At 32.3% G+C, this 23,873-nt stretch overlaps 2 protein-coding genes across 2 annotated transcripts; one reads left to right on the top strand and one right to left on the bottom strand.

The window, feature by feature from the left end:
- The first annotated feature begins 487 nt into the window (after positions 1–487).
- On the top strand, positions 488–3,319 carry LOC120140553 (embryogenesis-associated protein EMB8-like). Its single transcript, XM_039155525.1, has 8 exons — positions 488–921; positions 1,037–1,165; positions 1,241–1,372; positions 1,784–1,926; positions 2,023–2,120; positions 2,213–2,307; positions 2,534–2,587; positions 2,972–3,319. Exons 1-8 carry the CDS (start codon positions 532–534, stop codon positions 3,176–3,178), a joined length of 1,248 nt encoding a protein of 415 aa, XP_039011456.1. The 5' UTR covers positions 488–531; the 3' UTR covers positions 3,179–3,319.
- Positions 3,320–3,822: 503 nt separating this feature from the next.
- On the bottom strand, positions 3,823–6,429 carry LOC120140552 (probable lysophospholipase BODYGUARD 1). The gene is made up of 4 exons (XM_039155524.1): positions 5,642–6,429; positions 5,166–5,494; positions 4,887–5,086; positions 3,823–4,152 (listed from the first exon to the last, which is right to left on the bottom strand). Exons 1-4 carry the CDS (start codon positions 6,219–6,221, stop codon positions 3,825–3,827), a joined length of 1,437 nt encoding a protein of 478 aa, XP_039011455.1. The 5' UTR covers positions 6,222–6,429; the 3' UTR covers positions 3,823–3,824.
- Positions 6,430–23,873: the final 17,444 nt, after the last annotated feature.

Here is a 23,873-nt window from a genome sequence, read left to right as displayed (position 1 = left end):
TACCCATGAAATCTTGGACCGAAGGATCGCCATCTATGGCGGTCGACGTTTCAATTTTCTCACTTTTGATCAAATTTTGAACATTTTCTGACAAAATATAGTTCAAACTCGAAATCAGGGGTTGAGACAAAGAGATCGATGAAATCTATGACCGAATGGCCACCATCTACGACCGTCGATGGTGGCATCTAACGTCGGCAAACAGTGGACGACAACATAGTAAAATAATAATAAAATAATTCAAAGTGGTCAAAATATGAACAATTCGAACATTTAGTGAGTAAATCGGAAGAATTGAAAATATAGTGAGTAAATATGTGAGAAAATAAAATTTAGTGAGGAATGATTTAATTTACCCTTTAATAAAAAACTGTAGCTAATAATATAAAGCTTACGAAAAAGGGAAAAAGAAATATAAATCTCTAAATATTAATATTATATTTGTATAAATCATATATAAAATCATACACACTTCTAGCTCTGGCCTTTTCGGGTCGATTGAATATCACTTCCCTCTCCAACACCAACCATATGGCCAAACTCTCTTTCGGCTCCACATTCACCATATCCCTTTCCCTCCACAGATTTCACCCAGTCACTGCCTTCCACGTCTCCACTCCCACCACCACAACCAGCACACCATCCCCTGATCACCACCCTTCCCTGGAGGTCTTAGGCGGAGCTCGCGACCGCTTCCTCCCAGCTCTCCATTCCACCCTCCGCCAACCTTACAAACCTTTTCCCCTCATCGGTTGGAACCGACACGTCGAGACCATTTTCGCTTCCTTCTTCCGCAACGTCCCCGACGTCAGGTTACGTCGGGAATGCCTCCGTGTCGAAGACGGCGGCACCGTCGCGCTAGACTGGGTCTCCGGCGACCATTACAGCCTCCCTCCCGATGCCCCAATCCTCATTCTGCTGGTACAACATGAAATGATATCCTCATCTTTGAAAAGAAACACTACTAGTTAGTTAATCATCTTATCCAAGTAACTTGGAATTTTACTTGAACTTCTTTTTTCTTTGAAATTTGCAGCCGGGTTTGACTGGAGGAAGCCAGGATTCATATCCAAGACATTTGATAACTAAAGCAAAGAATAAAGGGTGGCGCGCCGTGGTTTTCAATAGCCGAGGTTGTGGCGAGAGTCCAGTCACCACTCCTCAAGTAATGATTACCCTTTTCCCCTTCTATGCTCCTCTATTTGGGCGATTTGTTAATAATATACTTCTGTGTGTGCAGTTCTATTCAGCTTCCTTTGTCGGGGACATGCGTGAAGTAGTGGCACATGTTGGCTCTAGATACCCAGAAGCTAATCTGTATGCTGTTAGTTGGTCTCTTGGTGCTAACATTCTTGTTCGATATCTTGGTGATGTAAGATCGCAACATAAATGATTATATATAAAAATATTTTGCTTTAATAGTGATACTCATACTCGAGTGTGAATGCATGTGTTCGATAAGGAATGTTCAATTTTTTGGGGTTTTTTTTCTTCTCATGGTTTTGGAGAGTCCTTGGAGGATCATATCCTATATTCATATCTCATAATGTGTCCGACATGATATTTAAGAGTAGGAACATAGGTGACAGATGGAAGTTAGTTTACCCATATGTCTTTGTGTTTTAGAGTTTATACTAAAATATGGCTTGAATAGTTGTTTTTAATCTGATTTTGCTACTGGTCTACTCTATGTTCGTTGCTTTGGAATATGAAAATTTGTACTTTTTTTATCCCATTCTGTTCTCCATCTTCATTTGTTCCTTTGGTTGCACTCCACTTGCAGGAATCTCATGCTTGCCCTCTTTCCGGTGCTGTCTCATTGTGCAATCCTTTCAATTTGGTTGATGCTTTTGAGGAATTCACCAAGGGCTTTAACCGTGTTTACGACAGAGCTCTTGCTAGATCCATCCGTGAAATATTCAAGAAGTAATTCTCCACAAGCCACATTTTGTTCGACTTCCACTTTTATCAACTCGACATTCCAGTTTCCGCATCATCACTTGATTCTTTTGTGTTCTATAGGCATATCCTCCTATTCGAAGACATCGGGGGTGAATTCAACATTCCCTTGGCTTTAAACGCAGAACGCGTTAGGGACTTTGACGAAGGATTAACACGAGGTATGCTCTTAACTACTGTTTTAGTTTCGAGAAGTGGAATGGGATCTATACTGAAACATTTTTTACTTATATCTTTCTATGTTGCCTTGCAGTTTCGTTTGGTTTTAAGTCGTTGGATGAGTACTACTACAAGGCTAGCTGTTTTCATTCCATAAAACATGTTCAAATTCCATTGCTCTGCATCCAGGTGATATATTTGTAACGATTCCGATAAAGCTTTTCCTCGGATTCTTACCTACTACTACCATATTGTTGAACATCTTCTTTATTAAGTTGCCATTTCTATGACACGCATTGCTGTTTAGCCATCCATTTATTTTGCTTATCTTTTGAGTAGAAGTTGCATTTTTGCTCAGTTTTTGGAAATTTCCCCGACTGCCTGCAACTTATTATTTAAAACTGTGCTATTGCAGGCTGCAAATGATCCGATTTCACCTGCTAGGGCAATTCCTCGGCAAGAAATCGAGGTACATCGATAGCTCTCTAGTTTATCGAGCTATACGTTTTTCAGTTTGAATTTAAGCATTCTCATGGAATGGGCTAACCATGTAGACAAGCATTCTCATGGAATGGACTAACCATGTAGACAAACCTCCATTTTATAGAATCTGTATATGGCTGACATAAAGACTCCTAAATCCAATTTTGCGGCACCTCTTCTCTCGATATCCAATTGATTGAGGCCTGAATCTAGTTTTTCCTTCCCTCGTCATTCATGCGAGACATTATATATTATATTCGAACACGGCACAGATGGCTGCAAATGCATGTTAAGCTACGATTAATCCTGCAGATATCCTCTTCGTTTCAAAGCATTGTTTCTAATGACAGTTTTACGGTTGTTGTCTTAGGCTAATCGGAACTGTTTGTTAATAGTGACACCCAAAGGTGGGCATTTAGGGTGGGTTGCAGGTGCCGAGGCGCCTCTAGGAGGTCCATGGTCCGATCCCGTGGTGATGGATTTTCTCGAGCTGTTGGAAAGAGGTATACAAAAGACTCCCGGATTGCCTAACGATTCGTTAGCTAGTCCAGAAGGATTGCATCACGTACACGTATAGCAAGCAAAATTATACATGGATTAAGTTCGATGAATAGCATCGTCAATTCAATTCTTTATTTATCGAACTATATCTGTAGCCGTTGTACCATGGCCGAAAATCGTGTCCTAAGGGACCTTGTATGATGATGACCAGATGATGGGTGTGCTATCAATTCTCACTGCATCGACATTTTTCTTCTGCATTTGCTTTCATGTGCAATATGGACCCACCTTGTATCTTGCAGTAATGGCGGAACTTAACATCATTTGTTGAAAGGATCATTTAAAATATGTAAACTTACAAGATAAATAATGAATTATATATTTTTTGGAGGACAATGAAGTTTTAATGAGTAAACTCTCTTTGGACAAATAAAAAAAACTCTGGAGAGAGAGAGAGAGAGAGAGAAACTCTATTGTAAGTCTCCTATCAAGGATAGGTTTATCAATCACTACTGTAATACCTCATTTTTTTCTTGGGTTAAATATTTGTTAATTTTAAGTATTTAATTTAATTTTTTGTATATTTTCACCTCTAATATTTAAAATAACTTCAAATATTTGACATTTTTCTTATAAAGCTTTATATGTGATTACAAGTAATTGAGCAACTCAGATGGCTTAATCAAACATGGCGAATTAATTTTTTCCCCCTCTTTTATAAATCAAATTCTTGTTGATTTCTCCCATATTTCCTCAAGTTCCTCGGCAAATTCCCTTTGTCTACCAACAACTATCGTAATGTGATCTTTGTTTTCGACAACCTTAACTCGAGCACGAGGGATTCTCCTCTTAACATTATAACTACATTCGAGTGGGATAACCTTGTCGTCCTTGCCATGCAACACATTGACGTCGCAGTTTAGCCGGTCACGGACGACATCCAAGTAGCGGTCAAGCTTGCCGGCGGTGCCGAAAATAATGTTGTGGAGAGTATGCCAGGAGGCGATATGGGAGTGTCGGATGAACCCTTCGAGCAAGTAGGTCCTCATCCTGGCAACAAAAAAGTGAATAGTTGTAATAAAAATTGCATTGAAAGTCAAGAGAGATGGTAGATGATGATTCAGTGGCATAAATTAATGATTTTTTTATGACTAGAAAAGGGGATGGCAGAAACCCTAATAAATGAAATGCACCCAATTTTCTTGCATTAAACATCTATCTCCATCAAATGTGACTTTATCCATAATTATATTTTATTCAGATTCGAATGAAAAATCAAAATTTAATTCGATCATCAATAAGTAAATATATTTAATTTTTATCTCAAGTTGAACTTAAAATTTGCAGACATAATCTAATCTAATTCTACAAGTTTTGAATTAAAATCGAACTTTTTATTATTCAGACTCGAATAAACTCAAATACCCGTAAACAGGACCACTTTGAGCAGTGCCCAAAGTACAGTACAATCTGAAATGGACTAATCTACCAAATTTCCTTGGACGGTGAGATTTACTTTGTGACAAATGCTCCACCACTTGTAGCCTTGTAGGGCAGCTGTGCTGGGATAAATGGGGTTAGGTGGGTAAATTTATGAATGATCATGAAATTTTTCATGTTTTGGTTGAAGCAAGAGCACCCTCAATTAAGTATTAGAGTTCAATATATGTGTGTGTGTGTGTGTGAAACTTGTGATATGTTTGAGCATGACCTATGAGATGTTCGAGATTGTAAATTGATGAAATTATAACTTACATGTTTCTATGATAAGTTTAAAGACTTACTTGTTTCTGGTGATAAGTTGAAAGAGAAAATCCCACAACTGGTGATTCTTGCACAAAACCAACGAAACCGTTCGGGCGATGTGCTTGTAGCGTCCTCCGACAGATGCACAAAACGACATCGGTGGCCACACCCGTTGTGGTGCTACTCGTCGCATGACATATTGAGTCGCCGGTTCACCTTTTGGCACTTGGTAATACGGCTGTCATTGCACATTCATAGACATTAAACGGGCTGCAAATGGTGAAAACTTACTAAATGAACAAAGGAATTTAATTTACCGGAGCAAGTAAGGTGAGGGACTTGACGGATCCCGGGTGTTTAACGGCGATAGCAAGTGCTAAAATGCAGCCTAATGAATGTGCCACGATGTGGAAAGATTCTACATTGTAAGCTTCGAGCACGGATTTTTCAATCATTTCGACATGTTCTCGTAAGGTGTAAAGCGAATCGTTCGGCTTCGGGCTTCGAGCGAAACCGAGTAAATCAACCGCTAAGAACCTGTAAGTTGATTTAGCTTTGCTTGAAAAATTAGGGAACAAAGTTTCGGTCCAAAATGCTGATGATGAGACGAAGCCATGGATGAATAACACATCTTCCTTTGCTTTATCTGATATCACAAATGAGAGATTAATAGTAATACAATGATAATCAAAGTTAATTCCGAGTAATATTTGATTGAATCAAAGGTTTACAGGTCGAGGAGTTATATTCTCGACCTGTGAACCTATAACGCTATCTAAAAAACCTGGAGTACCGTTCGGGCTTGCGGCTTTAACGTAGAGGGTGCCTTTGGTAGAATAGGTCCAAGAATTGCAGAAATGACAATCACAATCGGACCAACGAGTAATGGGGTACAAATGCTGCCCGATCATCCTTCCTTGAAGCATTTTAACAATGGTGGAGTTGATGGTGATCGTCGATCTCACCGTTCCTTTCTTGATCTTGTCGTTCGATCGTACGAAATCGGCATCGAACTTGAGCTTCTTGAGCTCGTTAATGGTGAGCTTCGAGATTTCGGTGACAAACGAAGGCCGTGAATAAAGGGTGTCCGAAATTTCCTCCAATTGCAACCTGCTTGAACTGAGACAAACAACCTCGGACTCTTTCTCCCCTCCCTCCGACACAATGATCTTGCCGGCGCCACCGCCACAACCAGGCTTCTTCCATTCAGATTCAATGCAGAAATCAAGGACTGTGTAAACAAAACATAGAACTAAATCAACAAGGTCGAGGAAGCAAAAGACAACGAAGCTAACAGCTACATTCAAAACCCCTCCCATTAACGTCAAAACCGTTCTAGTTTTACACATCACATCCATTTCAGACAACCTCATTGGAGACCACAAGAGAGAGACAAAAAATGACAATGTCGAAAACAAAGATCTGGGTTTTCCAGAGATATAAACTATGATATCATGCCTCTTTATACAAGTTGTCTGAAAACTGATGGACGCTGTTTTAGTCAGTCCACCATGATCGACATTTTCTTGACCTTTGAGTGATGAAATGGAAGAGTGTGAGACAGACAGATAGAGAGAGAGAGAGAGAGTCAAGGAAGCACACAAACAAGTGCGGAATCAATGAACTCATGGATTGATTTAACATGGTCTTGTAGGCCAGAAAATAAAAACAAGGTAGTTGGTGGTTGAACCTCCGCCACGAAGAAACACTTCTTACAAAATTCTTCTCTTTTCTTGCCAAGTATCAACCCTAAATTTAATCTTCCTTCCCATACCTTATTGTTGAGGTTTAGGGTTACTAAATAATCAATTGACATTTCAATTATAACTTAAAGACAATATTAATCCATTGTAAGAGGTTTAATCAACCGTTCAAAATATGATATTTTATCAACTTCGTATAGATATCCAATAAATTTTTACTTATTAAATTAATTTATTGATAACAAATATATCTCACTAATTATTAACCGATTATTTAGTATAACTTAATTGTCAATATATGAATTTATATTACTATAACCTTTGTTACGTCTTCTTTATATCTTCTCTTTTTTTTTCTTTTTATCGTCTCTCGTTTTTGTTTTACATATCTGAATATCTTTTAGATAAATTTTTATTGTACTATCCAAAAGAAGCAGTTAACTGCTACAATCAAACAAAACCAACAACAGGGATCCCTAAACGAACAACCCCCACCGATTACAAAATTGAGAATTAACCAACTCCAACCTATCAACCTTCCCATTAGCAAGCCTAGCTTGCACAGCTCCTTTTGATAATTTGCAAAACATCAGAAGAATAACGAGTTGTCCCCTGAAAAAAACTGTAATTCCTCTCTTCCCATATGTGCGATATAAGCACTTTAAGTAAGTTTAAAAATAGCAACCAGAAGAGATTTCCCTTCAAGATGCAAGGTCGCCCATCCAAGCTCCTCTTCCCATTTCATGGCCTGTATGCGAAGCCCGCAAAGCCTTAGAATAGCCTCCAAGAGTTCCCTCGCAAAAGCGCAGTTGAAAAAAATAGTCTCTGGTTTCCAAGGCATTACAGCACACGACACAACATCCATCAATACTAATCCCTATACGCAAGCATTTATCTTTAGTGGACAGCCTCTCCAAGATAGTCATCCAAGCCACAATCTCATGCTCAGGAATATGACATGGAAAGCAAATCAACTTCTGGCAAGGCACCTTATCACCTCTTGGTCTGATTTCTTTTTAGTAGTGCTAGTTTTCAACACTCCCTACCAAAAACTGCAACAAAAAGGGACGGAGTCTTGGGCCGCATCTTCAACATCTTCCTAAGACTCCAGCTAATATCATTGTCATGGTATTAAATTGCGGTCGCATCGTAACGGTTTTGAAGGTCACCGCGATACAATATTAACGTAAACTGTAACACGTTAAAAAATCATGCCCGCGACAACCGCAACACGTTACGTAACGTCCGCAGTATCCGCAACCGCGACACCGTAACCGCAACAGATGCCACAACCATTATTTTATAATATGATCATTGTTGACATCCACCTTCCAAAAGTCTCCTCCCTTGAGAACATAAGCATTAATCCAAGCCACCCACAATGAGCCCTTACCAACTGGGATGCTTTAATAAAGTGAAAAACAAAATCTCTGTTCCAGCTGCTAATGTCCTTAACACCAAGGTCACCCTCAGGCTTCAAATAACAAATCTGCTTCCAGGTAACTCTAGCTCCTTCAGTAACAAAATCAGCCCATTTCAGAAAAATCTTGAACAAAGTTTATCAACCCTTTTAATGACACGTTGAGGAAGGAAAAGTTGTCTGCGCCAGTAGTATATATATGAATTTTGTATGTTATTTTATATAATATTTTATGATGGATGATTGTTTGTATATTCTTGTAATATTTTCTTTTTCATAGTTAAATTTATCGTTGTCTCATTCGTTCACATTTATTTAGTTATACTATTAATCTATTTATATTTTAGAATCTCGAGACGATTCTCTTATATTAATAACTACTCACAAACACCTTAATAATTAATATGATGTGTTTGAGTTAATTCTTGTTCTTTAATTCATACATATTAGACATATTCATCGAGATAATATTAATTTAGTATGGGTATGTTTAACATTTATCTGCATTTATTAATTACGCAATGTAAAAATCATTAATAAGTTAATTCTCAAACTAAAATTTGATCACAAATGATTAATGAAGATGATTCCTAGAATAGTAAGGTTCCAAAGTTAATAGCTAATGCTTTAGTATTGAATTTGAGGCCGCTATCCACACAAGGAAATCTAAGAATAACGTGAAAGCACTTTTCAAATCTCACTATTAGAGGAGCTGTATTGTATTAAGAGTTAATTGCAGCACATTTCCTCAAAGTATGATTCTCATTTTAAATTGGTCCCTAAACTTTTAATTGTTCCAATTTCATCCCTAAACTATAACTATAATTCTAAATTAGTCCTCAAACTTTAGAGCATTTCAATTTCATTCCCAAACTATGACCTAAATTGGTCTCTAAACTTTTTGAACATTCCAATTTCATCCCAAGATATATATATATATATATATATACTAATCACATCCCTTGTTAATAAGATCATTCGGCCAAAATTTAGGTTAGATTATGATTGAAACTAATTACATATTTGGATGAATTTGGAGAAGAAATTGGAATATTCAAAAGTTTGGGGACTAATCTATAAAGAGGGTCATAGTTTAGGGATGAAATTAGAATGTTCAAAAGTTTAAGGACTAATTTAGAACTTGAGTCATAGTTTGAGGATGGAATTGGAATATTCAAAAGTTTATGGACCAATTTGAAATGAGGGTCATAGTTGGGGGACATATGATGCAATTAACTCTTGTATTACAATAATCTTTCTATTATTAAATAGATCAATTTGATTAATTTATTATAGAGATTGATTCATGTTAGTATTGATATAGAGATTAGTTCAATTTAATCCATGTAATAGTACAAAGATTTAAATAAAATCATTTTTTATAAATTAATATTTAATAATTAAAAATGTAAATTATTAAAGAGTAAAACATGATTTATACACAGAAGAGCTATAATTATTTTTGTAAAGATAAGAGGATATTTTCCAAAATATAAAAGTAGTTGGAATTGCCATCAAATTTTAGGGAGGTAAACGTAGTTTTCCCAAATATTAATTTTTTTAATATATAAAATATAAATATAATAGTATATAGATTCTCGAGATCTAAGCATTAATATTAATGAGGGTTGTTTGATGATAGGATACGAGTTCAAAGTTCTTGCCCTCTTTAGAACCCGTTCAACAAAGTACATACCAATGTCCGTTATATATAAATAAACGTATAGAGTAATTTATTTAAATATATTATTAATTTTAATTATTAATTTTTATTTATTTAACGATTTAAAATATATATATTTTAAAATCTTGACAATACATCAACAACTCTTATATCATACCTCTCATATGGTTACGATCCACTTACACTAGTATAAAACTTTTAGTTTTACATTTTTTTAAGATCGTTGTATGAGGGAAATCAAAGGCTGAGTAAACTCCTTGTTTTTTTCTCAATGAATATTTTTATATTTCTTACTATTAATCTCAGCATTTGATTTTCTTTCATCTAACGATCTTAAAAACATATGAATTTTTTTAGTTTTACACTCTCTCTCTCTATATATATATATATATATTATCTGATATTCTTGATAATCGATAATTATGTAAATTCTAATTATATTTAAAAATAAATAGGTTGAATCTTTCAATGGGTAGTAAAACTTTTTTAGTATTATTTTCTGTACATAAGACTCTAATTAAAATTTTATTAAAAAAAATATTAAATAATATATTATCGACATATTAATTAAATATAATATAAATTACTAATTTAAATGAAAAATGAAGATTCCTATTATCTAAATGTGTACTGAAGCTTCAACTTATTTAAGCAAAAGTAAGAAAGCTTCAGAAGCCATTAATGGCGCGGCCACGTGTTGGGTACAAAAAGGATCAGAAGGCGAAGAAAATGGTGGCACTTGAAATTAATTTCACTCTTCTCTGAGCTGTTTCCATTTATCCTTGAAAACGATGCTTCAAAATATTATACATACATACATGCATGCATATGGAATCTGTTTGAAACAGTTTCGTGTATGATTTATTGAGTGATGAAATAAATAAAGACGGAATTGAAATTATTTGCAAAACACTCGACCCGAAATGAGATTAGTAAGGGATGGATTAGTGGGGGGTTCCGCCGGGGGGGGGGGGGAATGGCTCAAGTACGCATTGTATTATTTTTTAAACTAGAATTATTGTTATAGTATTAAGAAAAAAACGTCGAAATATAATATGATTTTATTTTTTTTAGGAAGTCGTGAAGATCACATTGCGTCTTCTCCATCACCAAATTTTTTTTCTCTACAAAGTTGAAGACACATTAGAATTCATGCGTTTTTCATTAGATAATTAAAATCGCGTGGTGTTTCTGAAATCTTCTTCTTGATACTGTAATAATGATCTTATTTCAGAAAATAATATAGTGAAAGTCTTACATAAGAGAAAAATTTCTACTGCGCTATATGATCAAGTAAGCCTTTAAATCTCTTTATATTTTGGATGTTTTATTTAGATGTTTTATTGATTATCTAATATTGCAGTCTTAAGCTTTTAATATGTAGACTATGCATGTAATATTTGAGCTATTAGTTTTATTTTGTTTTAGTATCTAAATTTTTATTTATTTCAAAATCATACCTAATATTTATTTTTTTCATTTTAGTACCCGTAGTTAAAAACTTAACGGAACTATTACATGTGACATTTTTATGGGTGAATTACATCATTCGTCACTTAACTATATTCTTATTCATTTTTTGGTCACTAAAGTTAAAAAATCAATTTAACTACTCAACTTTCAAATTGCTCATGTTTCAATCACTCTAAATAATTTTATTAATATTTTTTGTGACATGAATTTTTTTATTTTATTAATATATAATTAAAATTAAAAAAAAAATTGAAAGTTAGAGTGATTAAATTAGGAGTAATTTGAAAGTTAAGTATTTAAATTACAAAACATAAATAAACTTTAATGACCAAAATAGAAGTGAGAAGATAGTTGAGTGATGAATGATGTAATTTACCCATAAAATATCTCATGTTATAACAATTATATTAAGTTTTTAACGGTAAGGTACCAAAATAAAATAAAAGTTAAATGTTATGTATGTTTATGCAACAAATGAAATTTTAAATATTAAAACGAAATAAAACTAATAATTTAAGTACTAAATATATCATTTACTCATTTTTAATATTTCTCAAGTTTATATCTTTACATAAATTTCTCCGTTTATCCATAAGATTAGTTATCTCTTTATTATTTGCAAAACATTTCACAATAAACTTTTACGTCTATCCCTAATATTATTCATTTTTTTACCATTTGTAAAGCATTTCGCAAGCTTTATTGCAAACTACACTAATGCCATCCTACTGACCTGCCGACTGATTGAAGCTTCTTGTATTTAATGCTTCCAAGACTGTTATTGATGGCGTCTTTCCAGAAAGATGCTGGCTACATGAGTTCAACCGGGATTAAATTACGCTAATAAATATATAACTTTGCGTTAATCCTTACATTAGCATAGGATTCAAATTGAATTATATATGAAAGTATGTTAATCTTTATTAGCATAACTTCGTACTGTTATTATTTTTACATTTATTATTCCGTATAATAATAAAAAAGAAATTCGTTACATTATCTAATATACCTTTACGTTATTTTTTTCCTTATTAAATTTTATCTCTTAACATAATATTAATAAGTTTTTAGGGTTATTTCGTTTTCTATAGATTAGATAAATTTTTTCTTCTTTAACTTTGTTCAGCGGGTGACAACACCAATTTAGATGTTGGTTATTTACCGTAGATCATTTTTTTTGTTTTTTTTTGTTTATTTAATAAGAATAATTATACCTTTGTGGCGCGTATTTATATGTCTTTTGACACATTTTTCATCTTCTTCCTCGTCCGTTTGGTCATTCTTTTTATTTTTTATTCTCTCAGTGATGAATTTAACGACGTCGTGACAGATCAAGACGATGTTTATTTGTAGTTGATCTTCCCTACTCTTGATCTTTGGATTGAATTTGGATACACAGTTTTACGTTAGTTGATAGTTTTTCACGACGTTAATCTCTGATTTACGATTCTATTTAGTCTTTTAATAGCTTAATCCCTTATGTGGTTTGTTTTCCGTTGCACATAGATTTGTTCATATTCATTTTTTCTTTCGAGTCTTTTAGTTGAGTTTTTAATCTTTTTGCATATATGGTCCATGTATAATCCAGAGTGACTAGTTTCTTGTGACAATATTATAAGAAAATATCTAAATTATATATTTAGTTTATGATGATAGTTGTAAACCCTTATTATAATTTTAAATATTTTCATTCTTTTAATAAAACTAACTACTTCTATTAAAAATATCAATAAATTAAAACAGAATAATTTATATAAATAAAACTGACAACGTCAATATATAAAACATTTTTCTTTTTCTATAGTAACTTACATTTGAAGATTTAACTAATGTTAGATTATATGAGTTACATTTTAAAAAAAAATGGTTGTCCATTGTTTCCATATGTAATGAGGCAAGGGGGAGGTAAGATAATAGACTGTACCCAACACTAGGTTGAGAGCAACTTCTGTAACACCCCAACCCGTATCCAACCCGAATACGAGTCCGAGGTGTCACATTGACTTTTCAAACTTTGACTCTTTTGAAAACAGAGAAATTTAAAACTTTGTTTAAAGCAAAATACGCTAATTTACATAAAATGACCACAAAATACAAACTCTATCAGAGTTCTCGTAATTAATGACTTATTACATGCCAACACTCTATACACACCAAAATATATACTTTGTCGATTACTTTTGATCTGATCTTCTAGTAATAATACTGTCCTTGTCACTTCTATTCTTGCTCTTCTCGTTTCTTGGTACCTACGTGTAAATCACTTACACGCTAAGTCATAGACTTAGTGAGGCAATAAATAAACATATAACAGTAGATTCATGAGTATGCATTCTTACCATTCGATCATGACATTTCAATATGCATGTACATATTTCATATGGCATATATATATAACTATGTCATGCACCAATGCAACTTATCTTTTTGCATCACTTTCACTTTAATTTATCTTTCAATTGTATTGCCCATGTATATTATTGAGAATAGAGGTATGTGAGTACATTGAGGTTGTGCACATATATGTTGTCATCACAGCTCGTATAAATTATGTCCCGAAGGACCTATCATCCCGAATGATGTCATCTGTGTCCCGAAAGACCTGTCATCCCGAAGGATGTAATCTGTGTCCCGTACGACCTATCATATGTCTTATAGGACATATGTAACCCTCGACTCCTGGCATGCCAACTATACCACTAGCTCTCATATCACATAACATGGGCATTATCATTTATTATTGTTCACATCACTTGTATCATTCTTGTATGATCTCATAGATCATTGTATAACATTCTCGTATGATCTCATAGATCCCCTTTCATATAACCCATTTCACATAGGTTCATATCATATCACATGTATTATATGTGCATGTAATCATGTAGATCATATCATATAGATTATATCATTTCTCATGTGTTCATGTAAACACATATGTTATATCTTGCTCACATATGAATGTATTCACATATATTAATTTCACGTATCTCATATTTTATTCTCATATGTTCACATAAAATAACATAAGACACATATGCCCACTTTCAAGTACTCATGCACACATAATATCCATATCAATCACATGCTTGTGCTTATGGAATTATGCATTCAAACATGGAAATATACTTATCAAAAATACTTCCCAATGATGTATAAAACATCCATATATAATGTTTTGCATGCATCACAAATCAAATAACATTTTAGGAGTCACTTCTTACCATAGTAACTCCGTCACTAGCTCATCGCAAGCCAATGTTCGTTCAATAATATAAGTACAATTAAAATTGCACTCACCTTAGCCTTGTTTGATTTGAATCAATTATAATCCTTTGATTATTCCAAAACTTGTTTAGGCTTAATATCTACATAAATATAACATTTCAAAACAACTATCAGAAGCCTAAACCTTAACCTTGATGTTAACAACTTAAGCCAGATTATTGAACCAAATTTCATTTTTCCTTTAGGGGGAATCGATACCCCCTGAACATTCTGGAAATTTTTTGTTCAATAAGGGGAATCGATTCCCCTTCATATGGTATCGATTCTCTATGCCCAAAAATTGTATTTTAAGCCCGAAAATCATCAATTATTCACTCAATTCTTCTATTTTAAACCCCTATCATGTCATTATACTCAACTACCATTACTTAAACCAACTTATATCCATGAAAATCATCCATAACCTCAAAATTCTATCATTCATATGTAATTCAAGAATCATACTCAAATTTCAATATGTTCTAAATACAATTCTAACACTTCATATTCTTTAATTAACATGATGATAAGTCAAATTTAACTTCAAATTCAACTTATCAACTCTTTCCCATAATTTCATATAAAAACCCGTTTTCTTAAATCTCTTATAATTTCTTCATCTTTTGATTATAAGACAACTTAAGTTTTCCTTAAGCTTAGTTATCATCTAATGATCAAAACCTAACCTTTAATTTAACAAATAATCAACAAATCAGAAAGTCCTTACCTTTCCTAGCTTCCACGGTTGGGAGAAGAAGAAAGGAAGAAGAAAGAGTTTTCAGATAACTCTTTCCCCCACCCCCACGTGATTCATTCATATTATTGGGGAAAATATATTTCATGCTAAATGACCATTTTGCCCTTTAATTCTTTGGATATTTACTATAAAATTTTAAGAAATATTTCCGAACAAATCATTGAACTATTCAATCATCTTACTTTAATCACCAAATTCTGAAACTTTACAATTTAATCACTAACCCGTATTTTGGGATGTTACAAATCTCTCCCCTTAAGAAAATTCGTCCTCGAATTTTCACTGTACAAATAGATGGGAACTGTCTACTTATATCTTATTTGTACTTATACTACAGATCCACCTCTTTTAAAGATCCATAAGGTCCAATGAATATAGGACCGAGCTATACTATACGGAGAATCTTATTCGGAAGAAGACATTAATAAATACTTTATCACTTATCTAGAAATTCCATTTTTTAACTATATATATAGAACTTCTGTTAACTATCCACTATCTTAACTTTTTTCACTTTTCTTCAACTTCTTTGATCCAATCCGTCCATACAAAATCTCAATATTTCTATTCAACTAACTTAATAGTTTCCAGCATTTCTTTTACACAATGTCACAAAAAAACTATTTTGATATCTTTATTTACTTGTGAACCTACTACTCATTAAATAAACTCAATAATAACTCTTCCTATGATAACATTATCTGACTTTAAGTCTTTAACTTTCCCTTCGTGGCTGCAATTACTAAACTTATTTTCAATCAACAAGGAATTACATTCATTCCTATCTTTTCACTAATTCGATTTTACACCTTTTAATCTTAATAAATTCGTATAAATGTAATGTCGCTCATCATGGAAATAATAAGGTTCCATCTATACGGTAATCTCCATCCTTATCACTCAACATCATGAGTCCGTTGATTTCTTTCATCAATCTCTAATGACTTACAACATAAACCAAACATTTATTCTTATACCATCTTCATCCAAATTATTATACACACATTTCTTTCTAAATTTTACTCATATCAATCTTGAAATTGATGTCAATACTCTTTTTATCATCTCAAAAGTAACATGCTTATCTTTAACAACTTGATTAGAGAGAATACTATCATTCAAATATATCTCAAGTTTCCTTCATACATATAAATAAATCCTTATCTCTTTTACTATATTTACATGGTTAAGAAACACAACCTTAAACCAATACATGTTACACTTGGTTAACTTAGTCTGACATTCTTTTTCTAATCTTTTAAACTCTATTATACTCTCCCCTTTGCCTGATTTTTTTTTCTGATACGATACTTTAAGAAAAATTTATCGTCTTCATAAAATTCAATTTATTTCTGCCTCAAGTCTGCCTAATACTTTTGTCGATTAGATATATCATCTTGAAATTATCTTAAATTATCTTTACTTTATCCTCAACCACTTTCAATAAATCCTGGAAAATAAAATTCTGATCCTTTAACTTGAACCAAATTAATGATGTCTAATATTTTCTCCCAAATAAAACTTCATACAGAGTCATCTTAATGCTCAATTGATAATTATTATTATAGACAAATTCTACCAAAGGTAAATAATTTTCCCATGATTCTTTGAACTCAATCATACATACCCTTTTTAAAGTATGAATCATATGTTAAACTCACTATTTGTCTATGCATAGATATCAATGTTATAATTAATTTAAATTCCTAAGACCTTTTTAAAGATTTCTACAACTTTGAGATAATCTTAAATCTTCATCAGATATAATTAAGACATACAATTTACAAAATCCAACAATCTTTTCATATAACCTTACATACTTATCCAAGAAATATTTACCTCAGTATGATAAAGGATACTAACTTAATCAGTTTCTTCATAAACCTCCAAATTTAGTCTCTACTGAAATTCTGATACAAAATTCGTAACTCTTTATCCTTTCCACTTAGAATTGAAAAATTCTTACTTTTATACCAAACTTATACTTTACACTTCATCATAACCCTTTTCATTCTTAAACCTTTAAACTCTATCCTTTAATTTCCTTATCTCTTTATTCCTTCACAAATCAAAATCTCCTTGCAATATAAATCATTTCATTCATTTTTTTACTCCATTACGTTTTCCATATCTATATGAAAAACATCATAATAACACTTATACTTATATCTGATTAATAATATTTATCACATTTTCATAATCTTAATATTTAACATTATTTTCACATAACTTTATTCTTTATCCTTTCTTATACTTGCATTATTTTTATTCCTCAAAGCGTCTTTTAAAACCTGTAAATACTCTTCTCATTGCCTTAACCATATATATATATATATATATATATATATATAGGATCCAAATACCTAACCATATTCAAATTCATATCATACTTGATTAATTCACTTTATATTTTCTTCCAATAAGAATTATCTCAACAATAGTTTACTTAACTTATCAAATCCACATTCATTCTCATGTATCATGAAATTTTATTTGTTCACTCTCAACATTTCAACATCTTTCATCTTATACAATAATTACTGACATATATATTTCTTAAACTTTTTCCGAAACAATATTCACATCAATAAATCTTCCATTATTCACATTACAACATTTATTTACCATATTTTAGCTCAACTGCATAGCAACTAAATTATCTCATTTAAATTCTCCACTTTATAATAGTGGATATCCTTTAACATTATTTAATAGCACCTCAATTTTTAAACGAAATCTTTAATTTTTAATCTAGGGTACAACACTTATCCACTCAATCATATACCATATTTTCAATCAAATTATTATTATTATTATATATATATATTCCAATGATATCTTACTCAACTTTTCAAACTTGGACTTTTACTCACACGCAATATTATTTTTCTGATTAAAATCAAACGTTATAACTTCCTTTATCTTATAAATTGTTCACCGACTTACTCATTCTCAAACTTTTCTATTACTCTATATCTTCTCTTGAACATTTAAATCATTATCTCACATACACATACTTAAACTCATTTATATCCCTTTAAAATAATTTTCTTGCTTCAATTTTCATAACTTCTAACAGAGCTTTTAACCCAATTCACAAAGGTTGTCTTTAACTCTGACTTGTCATCAATTAACTCCTTATTTAATCTTCAAATATCAGACCCTACTGCTTTAGTCTGTCTGACTCTCATCTGATTTGATTCTCTGGCGAAGAATACAACTAATTCATATCTGGTTTGAAGTTGAAAGCTAAAATCTTTATCTTTCTTTAATGGTGCTTAACTCTATTAAACACTAATTCTCTTAATCATCTGAATTTTTTTTCCAATCCTTTTATTCTTAGCTCTCTATAGAATTTTAACGCGACTAATCATTTTTTGAATTGAGAAAAATTTCAAAACCAGTAACACTCTTTTAATTTAAGGTGCAAGCCCTAAAAAACCAATCACATGTTCTTCCTTATCATTCCTAATCAAAATTAACACAACAATAAATTTGTTTAACTTATTAAACTTATACTCATACACATGCATGTGTAACTTCTTTGTTAATCTCATATATTCGAGCTTCATTTGTTTTATAAAGTGATCATTCATGTACTTATTCATAAATTCTTCTACAAATGATAACCACGCCACTTGATATTTTAACATTCTTATGGTGACATTTATTCACCATACTTCTAGCTTACCTACGTAGTAATAAAACTACTCAATTTAACTTCTTCACTTTGGAGAAATGAAAATTTTCTAATATTATATTCCTACCATTTAATCAAATTTCCATAACAATGGAACATTTCTCAAATTCACCCTTAAACTTAGGTGTTCTCAACTCTTTTCAATACATTAATTCTATGAATTATAGAAGTATAAAATTAAAACACATCATAATATCATTCAACATCATGAATCACTCTCTAATCTTATATTGGCATTCCCTGAGGTTTTCGCTCTTCTCTCTGCCTGGCAGGGCAGGTGAATGATATTACCTTCAGGTATATCACCTTGTATTTCACTTTAGAAACTCTTATGATCATATATCTAATATAACATAGTATTTTAATTATATTAGCAAGACAGTACACTTACTATTCCATCATATCAGAAGTTTTCACTATTTTGTTGGCATGTATACCTTATAAAATGCTCTAGACTCCGGTTTATGTCGAGAATCGACTAAACCTTAGCTCTGATACCATTAAATGTAACACCCCAACCCGTACCCAACCCGAATACGAGTCCGAGGTGTCACATTGACTTTTCAAACTTTGACTCTTTTGAAAACAGAGAAATTTAAAACTTTGTTTAAAGAAAAATACGTTAATTTACATAAAAATGACCACAAAATACAAACTTCATCAGAGTACTCGTAATTAATGACTTATTACATGCCGGCACTCTATACACACCAAAATACATACTTTGTCGATTACTTCTGATCTGATCTTCTAGTCATAATACTGTCCTTGTCACTTCTATTCTTGCTCTTCTCGTTTCTTGGTACCTACGTGTAAATCACTTACACGCTAAGTCATAGACTTAGTGAGGCAATAAATAAACATATAACAGTAGATTCATGAGTATGCATTCTTACCATTCGATCATGACATTTCAATATGCATGTACATATTTCATATGACATATATATATAAATATGTCATGCACACATGCAACTTATCTTTTTGCATCACTTTCACTTTAATTTATCTTTCAATTGTATTGCCCATGTATATTATTGAGAATAGAGGTATGTTAGTACATTAAGGTTGTGCACACATATGCTGTCACCACAGCTCGTATAAATTGTGTCCCGAAGGACCTGTCATCCCGAAGGATGTAATCTGTGTCCCGTAGGACCTATCATATGTCTTATAGGACATATGTAACCCTCGACTCCTGGCATGCCAACTATACCACTAGCTCTCATATCACATAACATGGCATTATAATTTATTATTGTTCACATCACTTGTATCATTCTTGTATGATCTCATAGATCATTGTATAACATTCTCGTATGATCTCATAGATCCCCTTTCATATAACCCATTTCACACAGGTTCATATCATATCACATGTATTATATGTGCATGTAATCATGTAGATCATATCATATAGCTTATATCATTTCTCATGTGTTCATGTAAACACATATGTTATATCTTGCTCACATATGAATGTATTCACATATATTAATTTCACGTATCTCATATTTTATTCTCATATGTTCACATAAAATCACATAAGACACATATGCCCATTTTCATATACTCATGCATACATAATATCCATATCAATCACATGCTTGTGCTTATGGAATTATGCATTCAAACATGGAAATATACTTATAAAAAATACTTCCCAATGATGTATAAAACATCCATATATAATATTTTGCATGCATCACAAATCAAATAACATTTTAGGAGTCACTTCTTACCATAGTAACTCCGTCACTAGCTCATCGCAAGCTAATATTCGTTCAATAATATAAGTACAATTAAAATTGCACTCACCTTAGCCTTGTTTGATTTGAATCAATTCTAATCCTTTGATTATTCCAGAACTTGTTTAGGCTCAATATCTACATAAATATAACATTTCAAAACAACTATCAGAAGCCTAAACCTTAACATTGATGTTAACAACTTAAGCCAGATTATTGAACCAAATTTCATTTTTCCTTTAGGGGGAATCGATTCCCCCCAGGGGGAATCGATACCCCCTGAACATACTGGAAATTTTTCGTTCAAGAAGGGGAATCGATTCCCCTTCATAGGGTATCGGTTTCCTATGCCCAGAAATTGTATTTTAAGCCCGAAAATCATCAATTCTTCACTCAATTCTTCTATTTTAAACCCCTATCATGTCATTATACTCAACTACCATTACTTAAACCAACTTATATCTATGAAAATCATCCATAACCTCAAAATTCTATCATTCATATGTAATTCAAGAATCATACTCAAATTTCAATATGTTCTAAATACAATTCTAACACTTCATATTCTTTAATTAACATGATGACAAGTCAAATTTAACTTCAAATTCAACTTATCAACTCTTTCCCATAATTTCATATAAAAACCCGTTTTCTTAAATCTCTTATAATTTCTTCATATTTTGATTATAAGACAACTTAAGTTTTCCTTAAGCTTAGTTATCATCTAATGATCAAAACCTAACCTTTAATTTAACAAATAATCAACAAATCAGAAAACCCTTACCTTTACCTAGCTTCCACAGTTGGGAGAATAAGAAAGGAAGAAGAAAGAGTTTTCAGATAACTCTTTCCCTCACCCCCATGTAATTCATTCATATTATTGGGAGAAAAATATATTTTATGCTAAATGATCATTTTGCCCTTTAATTCTTTGGATATTTACTATAAAATTTTAGGAAATATTTCCGAACAAATCATTGAACTATTCAATCATCTTACTTTAATCACCAAATTCTGAAACTTTATAATTTAATCACTAACCCGTATTTTGGGATATTACAACTTCCGTAGGAAACCTCCAAATTATTAAATGACCTCTATACGACTCGATCCCACGATCTCAAGATTAAGAACCTTGTGCTCTGGTCATTTATATGAGTTACATTTGAAGATTGACTATAATAGCTGGGCTCTCATCAATATACAAACTTCACGTTACAACCGCTATCTAACTCCGTGTCTGGAGGTAGAAATACGTGGTAGCTAGAATGCAATCATCTCAAAGTCAGACTAGTGTTTTGCTTTTTTCGACACAAATGAAATTGAAAGAGAGAGTCGAACAGAAGCACATCTCCCGAAAACCTAGGCATTGCTCTTTGTTTTCGATAATCGATTTCCACAACCAACTCGTCAAATCATCAATGGACCATCATGGTTCTCCCAGACGGCCATGTTAGCCACTTTTCATCTCTCTTTTTCTCTTTAAATTTCAGTAGCCGTTGACTTGAAGGCTGAAACACAAGAGTCTCATAATACCGGAAGAGACTGTTATTTCGTAATAAATACTATCTTCCCAAGGGATCCAAACGGTGTTTCTCTTTAATTTCAATGGTGGAAACAGTCAGATAATGGGGAGGCAAAACGTTGACTTTCTTTGTTAGTGAAGCTGGAATATCAATGAGCTGTCGAGATCTAGGATATGGTCGGGGTTCAGTCATGCACTCATGCATATAGGGTGAGATGACTATTTGGTAGAACATAATGTTTTTAATCTTGAGATCGTGGGATCGAGTTCCACGGAAGATATTTTATAATTCGGAGGTTTTCTACGGAAATTACTCTCAACCTAGTGTTGGGGGTAGCCTACTATCTTACCTCCCTTTACCTCATTACATATGGGAACAAGAGACAGTCACTCATGCATATAGGGTATGGGCCAAAAATACCCCATTCAAATGAATAAATGTCATTATAGACGTTGTTTGGTCTATGCATCACAATGTGTATAAAATCTCATTCTAAACCTAAAACCTACACACATATATAGTTACACTGAACATTAGAATATGAGAACTTTTACATCAATAACGTATCATTATTTGTTCTTTTAATTTATTCATTCATCAAACGGATCTCGTCTAATTTTTTTGATTATATAAAATAAAATTAATCACAACCTCAAACATAAAATCTAAATTCGAATTTATGAATAAAAATATACATTGAATAAACTTATCCTTCTATCTAAGATTCAATCAAACTCGATTTATGAATTAGTCGTATCATGTGTTCTCAAATTATAACTCTCATTTTAAGTCGGTCCTTAAACTTTTAAATGTTCTAATTTTATCCTTAAACTTTGACTCTCATTCTAAATTAGTTTTTAAACTTTTGAAAATTCTAATTTCATCCTTAACTTATGATCCTCTTTCTAAAGTGATTCCCAAACTTTTAAATATTTCAATTTCATCCCCAAATTAATCCAAATATTTAAATTAGTTTCAACCATAGTTTAATCTAACTTTTGTTTTTTTTTCCAAAAATAGACATGATTAGTATATACATATAGTTTGGGATGAAGTTGGAAAATTTTTGGGGACTAATTTAGAATGAATGTCATAGTTTAACGATGAAATTAAAATGTTTAAAGTTTGGGAATAATTTAAAATGATAAGCATAGTTTAAGGATAAAATAAAAATATTTATAAATTTAAGAACCGATTTAAAATGAGAATCATATTTTGAGTTAACATGATCCAATTTACTTCGATTTTATAAAAATACAAATTAATTTATTTCCACACAGTTCAAAATAAAAAATTCCTAAAATTTTTATGTTCTTGACATTAAAAATCCCTAAGTTTCTATGCTGCCAAGCCCAATCCCTTGACTCTCTTGCTTGAGCACCGAAGAAACATGTTCTTTTATTATTAGTTATGATGTGCTATAAGCACAACAACTTCAGTAGAAAAATATACTAGGATTTGGAACTTATTGTACTTATTTTACGTTAAACTGATATAAAACTTATAGCATTCCTAATCCTAAGTAGATAACAAATTAAGACGAAGATAATTCTCTTTTAAGATCTTAAATTTATCTCGGATCAGTTCCAGAAGTTGTTATTTTCCTCCCATGGCGATGATGTCCCGCTCCTTTTTTATTTTCCTTTTGTTCTCTGTCTGTTTGTTTTGGTTTTTCTGAGATCCGTTTCACGAATATCCAACCCGATTACCGCCCCGTAATCCCTATTGACTAGTTCCGGTTCACTCA

Source organism: Hibiscus syriacus, unplaced genomic scaffold, assembly GCF_006381635.1.
Source record: "Hibiscus syriacus cultivar Baekdansim isolate YM2019G1 unplaced genomic scaffold, ASM638163v2 tig00110785_pilon, whole genome shotgun sequence".
Lineage (NCBI taxonomy): Eukaryota > Viridiplantae > Streptophyta > Magnoliopsida > Malvales > Malvaceae > Hibiscus > Hibiscus syriacus.
This window is presented reverse-complemented; position numbering and strand designations above follow the sequence as displayed.